We start from the raw sequence: 13582 nt of genomic DNA, 5'->3' as shown, positions 1-13582 counted from the left end.
TATCAATAAATCAGTTAATATCGATAAATCAGTAAATCCATAATGAGATCATAAGAACAATACTTTACACATGCTTTCCAGTACAGTGGTCTTACTCGACAAGTACAATCACTGGCTATTAAGACGTTTTTCAATGTTAGTATGTTAGTAATCCGTTGGCTATAATAGAGTCGCACCCTTGCCCGTCGGCATAAACTCCATATGACTCCCAATCGTTGTATCACGTGAACAATAGAGGATAACACCAAACCCGTTTTAAAGGAAAGCTCGTCGGCCCACCATCTTGACAGGTCAATCTTCAACCAACGGTTCAACCAGCCTTTACTCAACAAGTAAAAGACATGGCTATTACAGCGTTTTTCAATCTTGGAATATCGATGTATCGTTGTATCTGTTGGCTCAATAAGAGTCATCACACTTGCCCGTCGGCAGAATAATCTCCGTATGACTCCCTTCAGTAATCACGTGATCAGTAGAGGATAACACCAAACTCTTTTTAAAGGAAAGCCCGTCGGCCCACCATCCTGTACAGTTACACATCTCCAACCAACGGTTCAACCAGTCCTTACTTGTCTTTCACACACACATTAAACAGTAATATAACAACAATTTCAATCATATAATCACATTCATCATTATCATCAACGCATTGCAACCAATAAACATGATTTAGCTCAATGTAGAAAACACCTTAAAATATCGTATAGTAGACAGAAGTCGTTGTAAAATGCACAGATCCAGAAAATTACAAAATTAGTAGAAATCGCATAAAACAACGATTCAAGACTTTACTTGTACTGAATCAATATTTTTCAACATCTGGATAATTTTTTATTCGATAAAAATCCACAAAAATATCTCAAAATATCTCAAATCCTCAATTTATCAAGCAGGATCGTCTAGGACGATGCCCAGATCGTCCCGGGACGAACTCCTCTGGACACGGATCGTACAGACGAAAATTAATTCCAATTTATTTCGTCCCTGGACAAAACTCTCGGGTTCAGTTCGTCCCGACGGTTCGTCCCGATGCACCCAGCAGGTTCGTCCAGACGAACCTGCATTTTTACTCTGTTCGTCCAGACAATTCGTCTGTACTAACCATACAGATTTTCACAATTTTCTTCAGTTCGTCCCGTACTAAGGCCAGTTCGTCCGGACTAACAGCACTCACAAAAATGAAAATTGAGGGGTTTTAGATGAGTGACACCATAATTCTTTTCGACGTTCAAGTGACACCAGAATTCTGCCCGATCTCCAAGTGACGCCGGAACTCTGCCCGACGTTGTAACTGGATTTCAATGTAGAAATGATTCATTGTAATTTGATCGTCCTAAATTTCAAGGACGATCGGCCTCTTGTATCTTAAACAAACACTAGTGAAACTTTTACAACTGGGCGTGGCCACGTGGTTTTTTTCCCTTTACAGGGTTTTCCACGTAAAAATCATGGTGTTATTTCATTTCATGTTTGTGTGCTGACTATTCGTACAATGCTGAAATGTAAACTTTATAACTCTATCACTGCGTATATTCTAGCCTGCAACAAGAACTTTTATCTTACTATAATGGATAAATTAATTTTAATTTGAGATAATGAAAATTCATCATCTCTATAATTACATAATATGAGAATATAATATAAAAAATTAAAGATCACTTTTTGATGCAAGGTGACAAATATGACCTCCGAAAAAAAGAAAACCTCGTAATAATTTTAAATCTGCCCCCACTTAAATTTGACATGCTTTAAAAAAAATTTTGAAAGTACTTATTAACGCGCGCTCTCTCTCTCTCTCTCTCTCTGTGTGACGAATCATAGAAAAATAAGATGAGTCATTAATGATCTGCTGATTGGTAATAAATTAGCCAATATAAAATTTGACAAGTTCAAGAAAAAAAAATTCAGAGAAAGAGTAGAATTATGTATAGCTTATTCCTTACTAATTACAGGGAAAACTTGGCAAAAAGCGGTATTAGAAGCCTGTTGAATGTACATAATGGCTTTATAATGATAATATAATCATAAGGATCAATTGTAATTAACATGAACCTAAGTGTAATAATATGCTGGATGTTTTTATTAAGAAGGGCAAAGACTTCCGAAAGCAATGATACATAATAAGTTGAGTCCTCTCAAATAAAATTTCTCTTGAATAAGACATCACATATGATATACTATAACATCACTGTTGGGGAAGATGCGGAGGATCAAACACCATAATGATGAAACAAGCATTGAAGTAAAAGTATCGGATAAAGCACATCAGAATTTAATGTGGAAAAATCAAAATAGGAAAAAAAATCACGAAATCACACCACACCACACCACGAAATCAACTATGAAAATTGAGAGAAATAAGTATAGATATCTCTTCTCTCTTACTCTCCTTACTTCTCTTCTCACATACATCATTCTCAATGTCTAACTAAGTCAAAAAATACAAGAGAAAGTAAGTTATAATCCACAAGGGATGCAAGGCTTGAGAAAAATAAGAAAAACACTCAGCGATGTGACGCTCAATCTTTGTCTTGACTCGCTGCGGCGCCATATCTCGATTGCTTTAGTGCTCTTCTCTCTGTCGTTCAATGTCGGGGCGCTCAGGAACACAACGTCGGGGCACTCAAGTACTAAACAATGAGGGTTGTACAAAAAAAAATTGTTTTGCGCCCAAACCCAAGGAGGGTGTAAACCACCCGCACCCCCCAATGTACACGACAAGCTTTGAAGATTGAAACCACAGAATAATCAATTTGATCAGCATAATCAGATTCCACACATAACACAATAAGGTAATGTTTATTTAAGTCCTCTATGGGTAATGGAGGATTATGGGCTAACTGAGCAACTTATAAATGATGGGTAGAGCTGGCAGTGTTCATGAGAACTTGGTGAGGCTATAATCAAGGGGGAATGACAGCATGATAATAATGAAGTACTGCATATGTAGCATCAAATGGATCAATTGCATCATGTTTTTGATTTTATAGTAGTAGAACTCCAATTTCTTGTGATAGTACTCTTTATAGTTCGATCCTTTTTACAACTTGAAAATCTTTCAGACTACATATAAGATCATGCAAAGTGAGGCATGGATAGCTTTCATTATCTAGATTTTACTATCGTTGATTGTGGGATTGATTGACGACTACGAAAAAATTATTTAAACTATGTATGGAATAGTTCCCACAAATCACATAAATTTATGGTCACAAACCATCCAAATATTTCTTGCCCAACCTCCCAAATCATATGGCACTCAATCGTGGAAAGAAACAAAAACTAACCCCAAGAAATATATCAAATAGAACATTGGTTAGACTACTTTATATAATCATAAATTTATATTTTGGTACAAATTCAATACAAAAATTGTTCTTTTGAAATTAAAAGTAATTTGCATTTCTCAAATAAAGCCTTACATAAATAAACATGTGCTCCAATGAACACTCTATTTGGGACGGCTCACGACAGAAGTTGTCAATAAAACTAGTTTAAAAAAGTTTATTAAATATTTCTTTAATAAAAATTTTAATAATCATTTTTGTTTTAATTTAAAAAATAAAATCACATTGATTTAAAAATAATATCTATCAATAAATATCATATTTTATAAAAATATGACTGCAATTTTTAAATATTGTCGATGAAGAAACTTTGGGGATACAGAACTTTAAGAGGAAGAAGCAAAATTTGACACAATAGTCCCAACCATTCAGCAGATCCCATATTTCAGTATTTTAAATTCTCTTTCCATCAACATCAGAGCATAATAGATTAAAAAAAATGAATACAACAACTACAACCCTACATAGGGCAAATTATTAGGTCCGGATATCAAATTAAAATTTGACATGCGAATTGCGCTTTGACTGTGCTTTATCTACGCTTTTGACTTGTTTGGCTTAAAATTCTGCGGACACGTGTACATTCCATATGTCAATATTTTATTGGAGTCCGAATGTATCTCTACATCCGATGTTCGGACCTAATAATTTTCCCCTACATAGGGTCTTACAAAAATTTCCTCTCTATCACTCCAAACTGACTGTTTTATCTCTCGATATATAAATCAACGTACTCTTACAGAATCATCATCAGGTTCTTCAGAGCCTGCATCATCAACAAGCTTCTCGAGTGTTTCAATATCGCCTGATTCAGAGAGTGTGTGCAAACGGAGAGTATCTGCATCCTCACTACAATAAAGATGAAATAAGTAACGGTGTTGCAGAGCTTACGACAAGGAAAGATTAGAGAATGAGTTCATTTTGCTCGAACGTACTCTGTCACTCCAAAAATTTCTTTAATGACTAGCGAATTGTCTCTTGAGCAGAAATCCGGAATCTGGTTTCAAGAGAGAGGATGATTAAGAAACTATTTGACAGGAAAGAATCCAAGCATGTAAATCATTAGCAAAAAAGTTGCAAATTTTTGTAAGTTCAGAAGATTGTGATATTTTCCCCAGAAGATTTAGGGACAGTTTAGTTGCAAGATTTAGGCTAAATTTTGCCGAGTACATTTTTTAGCTGCATAAATTATGTTACCTTCTTAAATCCTATTTTATTGTTTATTAAGATCTAACCAGAATTAATGTCTATCATGCCAATAGTCAATAAGATATTAAAATATTATTCTTATCCTCTAAGAACAAGAGAACACAAGTATAGCAGCTTATGCAATTTTAAAAAATCTACAAAGTATTCAAACATAGCTAATCATCTCTACTTATTAATGGTTAAATTAATAATTTTGAAATCATATAAGTAATAAAAAAAATTTGCAAAAAGAGGGCCAAAAAGTAAAATGAAGAATTTAGAATCGGAGCAGACAAAATTCTTCAAATATGAAAATCATAACCGAATCAAACAAGAGATGGGAGATGGTGTTTGACCCAAGCAAGTGATGATGTTGAACTATGAACAAAACAAAGAACTGATTTGTTGTCCTGAAAGATAGAGAAGGAATAGAAGGCCATTGAGCAACATAATCCATTTTTTTAATTGTGCATATACTTATCACACAATACAACAACATACAACAACAACATCAACATCAAGCATTTGTCCTACTACGTGGGATCGGCTACATGAATCCTTTTTCTCCATTGTGTCCTATTAAAAGTCAAATTATTATTTAAATCTAATAAAGAAAGATCATTTCTAATATTTTCTAACCAAGTCTTTTAGGTCTACCTCTACCTTTCTTAACATAAGTCAAATCTAATACATCTACATTTCTAACCGGGTCATCGGAAGGCCGCTGTTTTATGTGACCGAACCATCTAAGGTGACTCTCTCTAATCTAATCTTCTACTGACGCTACTCCAACCTTTTCACGTATTTGCTCATAATACTTATCAGACAATAACATGAACAAATTTCCAACATTAAGCAACACTTCTCATGGGGGAGGAAGAGAGAATTTTACCTCTGATAGATAGAAAACCTTCCCGAAAAGGGCCTGTACAGCAAGTTTCCTTTTGAAACCCTTTTCTGTGAATCCTGAAATATCCATGACAACTGGTCCTGCAAAAAAAAAATGTTGCTTCAAATAAGGAATAAATAAGCGCCTTTTAACCGCACAGTGGAATAATGTACTCAGCGCAGCAGCAAGTTTTAACATAAATAGTTGAACATGTTTATATTCAATATATTCGAAGAATTTGGCATGCTGAAAGCATATCATTCTTTGTTCATGCTTAGCATTTCCACTCACATAAAACACCCCTCCCAACACAAATTAAAACCATTATTGAGCCATCAATCTCTAAAACTCTCCCAAGTGAGCATATAAAATAATCCCACCAACTCAAGGGATGACAACTTCACCCATAACAAATTTGCAAGACTCGACCCCGATTAAGAGGAATTATTTAACTCACAATGAGACTTCATATCGCAAGATGCAACTACAACACAACACAGGCACAGTGACAATATTTAGGTTCAATTTGCCCTACCTTAACCAAGATATCACATCGAAATTCTTATATTTCCAAAATGTATGAATAAATGAATACTATATTCAAAATCCTAAGACAACCAACAACCCTTCATTCTTTCAACCCACTACAAAATTTTGTGACAGGAGCCAATCAACAAAACTATTTTTCGAGCGTTTACGCTTTCAAATACGTTTGGGAAAAAAATCCGATTATGCTAGGAGGTTTGATATAGTCCACCCATTTAAACCAATAAGGGTGACGAGGTAACCTAAATTGCCCAAACATTGCATCTATCCATTTCTAATCGTTACCTCCCACTTCATATGCTTAACTATGGTCACTAGAGGCATAAGGTCCTCAGGCCTTTCCATCAAGCCCACAGCTCCACTTACCTACTCCTTCCTCATCTTATTACCCTCCCCTTCTCCTACAACTTCTTTGCAGTGGTAGAAGACAAAGACCTTTTCATCATCGCTCAACCAAATCTTTTATGTACCCCACTCCCTCCATTTCCCAATCTCCGCCTACGTAGTTTTCCAATAGAACCCATCCTTTTGAATAAGGGCGGGCAAAATCCAAGCCCAAACTCTTCATTTCACAAGGTTAAAGATACATGGCCCGTAATAGAAAAATGCTGGGTAAATAGAAAGCGATGTTCAACAACTATGTCTAGTAAAATAGAACTTTCTAATTAACATTAGAAAACACCAACGAGCGGCTAAGGAATTATACAGGAATAAGTTTTAAGAGAGCTAACTTGTAATTTCCTAACCAACTTAACAAACCATAAGACATTCCATGCCACAACTCAATACATATCGTACAAAATGGAGTATTACAACAGATGGTAGCTATAACGCTTTTTTTTTTTACCGAGTGCATGTAAATTTGTAGAAGATCAATATTTCAAGAATAGAAAAGGACCAAAATGATCCCTCAACTCTTTAAAATGAGATATTTTTAAACCTAACATTAAATGTTGAAGTTAATGGTGTTAAATATAAGGGATTTGATCATTTTTAATTAAATATTTATTAAATAAAATTTTCAAGTAATTATAATTAAAAAAATTATTAAACATTTCTTTAATAAAATAATAATGATAATAATCTTAAATTTAATTTAAAAAATTTTAGTCATATTTTATAAAATATGGTATTTATTGATTTAGATAAATTAAATGCAAATAGATGTTATTTTCAAGTTAGTCACACATATTTTTACCAATCATATTTTATACAATATGACTAATTTTTTTTAAATTAAAACTAAAATTAGTATTATTTTTTTATAAAAGAAACATTCAATAAAAGTTTTTAGAAAAATTATATTTAATAAATGTTTGATTAGAAAATGACTAAAATATCTTTACATTTAACATCATTAACTCCAACATTAGATGTTAGGACTAAAAATGTCCGATTTTAAAGAGTTAAGAGATCAAATTGGTCCCTCAAAAGAGTTGGGAACTATGTTGGGCCCTCACAAAGAGTTGAGGGACCATTTTATTCATTTTCTCATTGCAAGAGATAAGTTTCTATTACATCATCATCTTGAAATAACATTCTTTTGTTTTGAGAAAAAATGAGACTTCTTATGTGCAAAAAGTCTTATTGTAATAAAGTAAGAATTTCATAACAACATATCATCACAAAGTGACTTGTAATGCAGAACTACAAGAATTTAATTTTGTTATTATAAATGAATAAAAAAATTTATGAACTAGAATTGATATTATGCTACTACAATCTAGCATAGTAGTCTAAATTTAAGGAAAAAGCCTTATATTGGATAGGTAAAATGGAAAATAGTATGCTATTATATTTCCCAACTGATTTTTGCAGTACAATTTAAAAATAAGTTCACAAACAGCAGCGAAGAAAAATGTTAAACGATGTACGTAAAGATATTACCTTTTTCTTTAACAATTCTCCTTGATGTTTCATTTAATACTTCAGCTACTTGATGATCCTCCAACATGGATGCTTTCCTAAGATGTAGTAGACCAGCCACAGTATCTGGATTGAAGGGCCTCTCATTCAGTACATATCGGATGTACTTCCTCAAAATATCATCCATATTAAAGCCTGTCTGAATGGTTAAAAAAAAAACCATCACTTACTAGGTTTGTTTCATCGAGCAAGCAACTCTAGCAAGATGAGTTAAGCCTCAGCGATTTCTAATAGATGGCTAACGGTGTTCATTCAAACTTCATGATGTTGCAAAGTTTGAATTGCTTAAGATTCACTATGTTTCTGGCAAGAAGACCAGTTATTTACTCAGAAATACCATATCAGACATAATTACTCAATTCTCGTCCATGCAAAAACATAAGTTAATGGTAAACAAAAAGTCTCCATTGCCTGATTTACTATGCTAATGGTATGCTTCCACAATTCAACAAGTTCTGTTCAGCTATAGTGAGCCATAAATCCTATGATGAAGTTGCTTACTCCAGCACCCCTGATTAAAATTTAAGCATATACAAAAAGGTACGTAAATGACCATTTGCCCTCAACAACAGCATGTAAGCCAACTAAATTGCATACTTCATCTTCAGATAAAGAACTCTTCATGATTCAATTTCAGCAGAAGAAGACAGCTCTAACTACTAGAGATCAGAAGCACGAGCATACATTTACATTAAGCCAAGAAAGGGTTATTCATAAACATCCATAAAAAAGCACTTTGTGCAGGAAACATATTCGCTTCTTCACATAAAATTAAATGCATCCCACTCAGAAACTTCATATGATTTTGCATTTATTCAATTTAGGCTAATTTCTACAGTGGCTTGAGAGTCATAAGGTTTTAATAGAATTGCACTATTGAAAAATGCACAATTGCAATAAATTGTGAGTTTTGCATGCAGCGAATTATGGTTTCGGTTTTGTCATTGGTTTTATCGATTTGGACTTGGGCAGTGTTGTTTGGATGTATCATTGTGGCTTTTGGTTGTTAAGTGTGGTATTGCTTGGATTTATGCACGGCTTTTGTGGTATTGCTTTGGATTACAATACTTGCATATGGGAATCAGTGGATATGGAAGCCAGTGAAAGAGTGATTGCAGCCAATTTGGATAGAGTAAAATGAATTTATTTTTTCATTATTGCGGAGGGTTGATAGAAAAGGAAAATGATTTTCTATGAATTGAACATGAAGTGAGATGAAGATTTGATGGTTTGTTGGTTCAAAACAAATATAGGCCTTATAAAGGTTTGAAAAATCCTAGAAAAATACAGGATTTAGTAAAATAAGCATTCAAATAGGGACTTGTTATTCAGAATGAGTGCAGGTAAGCTGTTAACAATATAAACCGTTGTGTCAAATGCATAGTGTCATAGGGAAAGAGTTAGACTGTTAGAATCATATGATGGAATAGAGTTAGTCCTATTTCAAAGATGTGTTGGTAAAATTATTACATGGATGAGACATATTAGAGTACATGTAGGGGAAATTAGAAGGTGAATTCCATGAGTTTTACATAAACTTTTTAGCCATTGGTATTCCTTGCTATCATCAACGTGAACAGTGGTGATTGATGTGTTGAAGAATTGTTCATCCATTGATTTGAAAATGAGAAAAATAGAGCGAACCTCTCAATTTTGTGCCATTGAAGAAAGCCAATAATATTTGGTAAAATAATAAAAAAACATAATGTAATATAAAAGATCATTTACTGAGTGAATTGGGATGGACTTCAAACATTACAGTAGAATCAATCAACTAGATGATGACTTGACATGCCTGAAGTATGAAAGGGTAGCTCGTGACTTTTGTTAAATTGACATGAGTTACAAAAAGATACATTGGATGATTTTGCGTTGCTAGAAAGTTTATTTGTGGATATAATATGAATATATGATGTAGGAATTTTTATGACAGATGGCCGAGGCGATCATGCCAACATTCAAGGATATAGTTAAGCTTAACATGGGATCGCTTGGAATTCAATGGATTCTCATTGATGCTTGGCCATTAGTACACATTATTTTTGCCCTACCTTCGAGTTAGAGGTGGCCCTAATAATGAGATCCTTGAAACAAAAAAGTAGGGTTAAATTCAATTGATGTATGATTAGTGGTGCAAAACTGACAAACAAATATTAAATTTTCATCAAATTCTGGGTGCATAAGACATTCTCAAGAAGAAAGGAGGTAGAAGGGGGTGGAGATGGAGGTTTTCCGGTGTGTATGATTTAAGCACCTAAATTTTCTCCAATAACAATGTCATTAGAACATTTGTAGGAATTGAGGAGAGAGATTTTACTTGTGTATGATGCTTGAATTATGGAGGTCAACCTTAGAGTCTAAAGGTTTTTGTTTGAATAGATCTAAAACCAAATACATGGAGCGTAATTTTAGTAGTAATAGATCTAGTGTGGGGATTGTGACATTGAGCGATCAAGTCATTAAGAAGAGTACACGTTTTACATAATTTGGATCGATTGTTCAGAGTGATGGTGAAATAGATGGAATATTATTACTAGAATTCAAGTTGGATGGATGAAGTGAAGGAATGCATCGGGCTTGTTGTGTGATAGAAAAGTACCACTCAACTTAAGGAAAAATTCTATAAGATGATGGTTAGACATGCGATACTTTATGGCACAGAATGTTGGTCATTAAAGGAGAAGCATAATATTAAGTTAAGTGTTGCATAGATGAGGATGCTCAGGTAGATGAGTGGCTTTACTCTTAGAGATAGGATACAAAATGAGCTTACATGTGAAAAGGTTGGAGTAGCTCTAGTGGCACATAAGATTAGAGAGAGTCGCCTTAGATGGTTTGGTCACATAAAACGGCGGACTTCCAATGACCCGATTAGGAGAGTAGATGTATTAGATTTAGCCTATGTTAAGAAAGGTAGAGGTAGACCTAAAAAATCTTGATTAGAAAATATTAGAAATGACCTTTCTTTATTAGATCTAAATGAGAATTTGACTCTTAACCGGAAACAATGGAGAAAAGGATTCATGTAGCCGACCCCATGTAGTGGGATGCTGGGATAAGTGCTTGATGATGATGTTGTTGTTGTATGATGTGATGCGAGGTGTTGATGTCAAGGAGCCAAACAAGTTGTGAGCCTTGATTGTTGGTGGTAGTATATGATGGGTTTTGGACGGGATGGAAAGGCTCATCAGATGTTTTGTCATGAAGCATTCGCATGTTGTATGTCCACATATGTTACTAAACTAATACACCATATTTAGGATTTTAGATCCGTATGGGTGAGAGATGGTACTTAACTTTGTTGTGTCTGGTTTCAAGTTCGATGTTTTTTAGAACGTTCACTTTTGTATTGATTAAAGATGTGATATTAGGAGCAGACAACAATTATTAGTGGAAGACTATTCTCACGTGATGCTCATTCAATAAAGTCTTCATATTCAATAAGTTTTTCAAAAGAGTTAAAAAAATGACCGATTATTCTCTTGTAGGAATGATTCCACTTATTCTTTAAATTCTGGCACAACTCCATTAAGCAATGGATAATGAAATGATCCTCTTGCAACACAACCCAACTAGGGCTAGTTGATCAACATGCCTTTTGAGCGCTTATCTAAACTCAATGGAATAATTTTCCCAGCGAGTCATTTGATATAATTTCTCTTTGAGGAAGAAAATGTGTGATTGTGAGCGATTGACATGCATCTTGTCCCAGGAATCATGTGATGATAAGAAGTAGGCTATGCAAGACATGAGTAGTTTGAATAAACAGTCAAACATGGCATGGAGCAAAAGTTGATCTTGTTGAACCCAAATGGTGTAACTCAGGTTAATGATTTGGAAATCTCCTTGAGTGAAGGTGGAAGTAGGTGGAATATCTTTGTTGATATAGCCAATAATATTGTATCCTTCAACTAGAGATTGTGCTTGAGCTCACCATAATGGGTGATTGTTGGGCATGAGTATGAGTAGGAGCTAAGCAGTTGGATTGATGAGCACAAATGGAGGGCGGATGGTAAGAGGAATGGTAATTTCATCAGCCATGGAGTTGCGTTTAGTCGATTAGGATCAACTTGTTGGAGTTTGTGATCTTTGATAAACTCAATCTTATACCGGATCTTCGATAATATAAATGATTATAAGCCAATAGCGGCAAGTATTTTGGGATGAAATAATAAAGGCTATCAATTAATGCAATACATCAGTAATTACATGATAAATGTATTAACAGCATTAATGTGATTTATTGTATCGAATTATTTGAAAAGTGGATAAATATTTTCTTAATACACAGGACAGAATATAAATTGTTATATAGAAACTTCAAGAGAAAATTTTAAAGCACGTCCCATAAGAATTACCTTCTGCATAAGCCCCTTAAGAGCCGAATGGTTCACTTCTTCCCTACCCTTCTCAAACAATTCGTCTATTGACTTCAGCAGAAAAGCATTCTTATTCACCTACAAAGCATTAGCAGTTATAGTCAAGTAACCAAAACCTGAAACAGCTGACAAATATCAATCTTTCAACCATTCAGCAGAGTAATTCCGCAAGAATTTCAAAATAAATACCAGCTTCTTCCGCTTTGCACGGGGAGAAGTGAACTTTTTCACAGTCTTGAAGACAGCAAAAACAAACGTGAGCCCGATGTACGCCAAAGGAACGGCAAGCATCCACGGTAGAGGGCTCTGGCCAACCCTCGGCCCGGGAATGGCTTGGGTCACAGTACCAGTGAACTCGACAAGGTCAAGGGCCTTCTCCTGAATCCATGGGAGTTCCTCCTCGACTTCCTCTTCTTCTTCCACAAAGCTTTGAACCAAATCCTTGGATTTCTTCGATTGTTGGTCATCGCCGACGGCGCTTGCCTTTGCCCTGGCGATATGAAATGCAGATCGCCGGCAAGGTGTCCGAAACGGAGTAAGAAAGGAGTACCGTGGGGAGAAGCGAACATTGCGTGTAACACCTCCAATACACCAATTTGCATCGGCGGAGAAAGGATGGTTCAGAGTGAAGGCCATAGAGCGGCAGACGGGCTCCGTCGTTAGGAAACCTCTCCACATCCCATATAAGATTGGGTTTGCTGTTAGATATCCGGCAGGGCTGTGGAAAAAATAGCCGTCCGATACGAGTAATTATTCCGTCAGTTTACTCAATGCACCCCAAAACTAATAACAAAACGTCATGTTACTAAAGTGTTAGGTATCGTGCTCAATACAGCGAGTTCGGTACACTCGGTATGCTCGGTATTATTGGTATTTTCATCAGATGTAATAATTTTTCGTCCGATACAGAAACAATTATTACGTCCTCTGTCCGAACGTAGAGCTACGTTCGGCCGCCAATAACATGTCGTCACATGCTCTTACTCTTTACCGTGCGGCCCGACGACTTGATCCAGACCGGAACCCGGGAATGCTATGTTCGCGTATTGCGAGGTATTACTCGATATTGCTAGATATTGCTTGACAATAACGAGAAATACCATTCTGTGAAGACCAATACCGAGTAATGCAGAGCAATACCGAGTTGTACCGAGTTTTTCTAAAAAAACTCGGTACAACTCGGTATTGCTCGGTATTACTCGGTATTTTCTCTATATTTTTTCTAGAAAAACTCGGTACAACTCGGTATTGCTCGATATTACTCGGTATTTTTTTTAGAAAAAATCGATAAAACTCGGTATTGCTCG

General features: G+C 35.2%; 1 protein-coding gene across 1 annotated transcript; it reads right to left on the bottom strand.

The window, feature by feature from the left end:
• Positions 1-3702: 3702 nt before the first annotated feature.
• LOC110112167 lies at positions 3703-13007 on the bottom strand. Its single transcript, XM_020844277.2, has 6 exons — positions 12465-13007; positions 12255-12353; positions 7858-8035; positions 5428-5525; positions 4283-4344; positions 3703-4196 (listed from the first exon to the last, which is right to left on the bottom strand). The coding sequence occupies exons 1-6, from the start codon at positions 12951-12953 to the stop codon at positions 4073-4075; spliced, it is 1050 nt and encodes a 349-aa protein (XP_020699936.1). The 5' UTR covers positions 12954-13007; the 3' UTR covers positions 3703-4072.
• Between the last annotated feature and the right edge of the window lie 575 nt (positions 13008-13582).

Source organism: Dendrobium catenatum, unplaced genomic scaffold (genome assembly GCF_001605985.2).
Source record: "Dendrobium catenatum unplaced genomic scaffold, ASM160598v2 fragScaff_scaffold_178, whole genome shotgun sequence".
Lineage (NCBI taxonomy): Eukaryota > Viridiplantae > Streptophyta > Magnoliopsida > Asparagales > Orchidaceae > Dendrobium > Dendrobium catenatum.
This window is presented reverse-complemented; position numbering and strand designations above follow the sequence as displayed.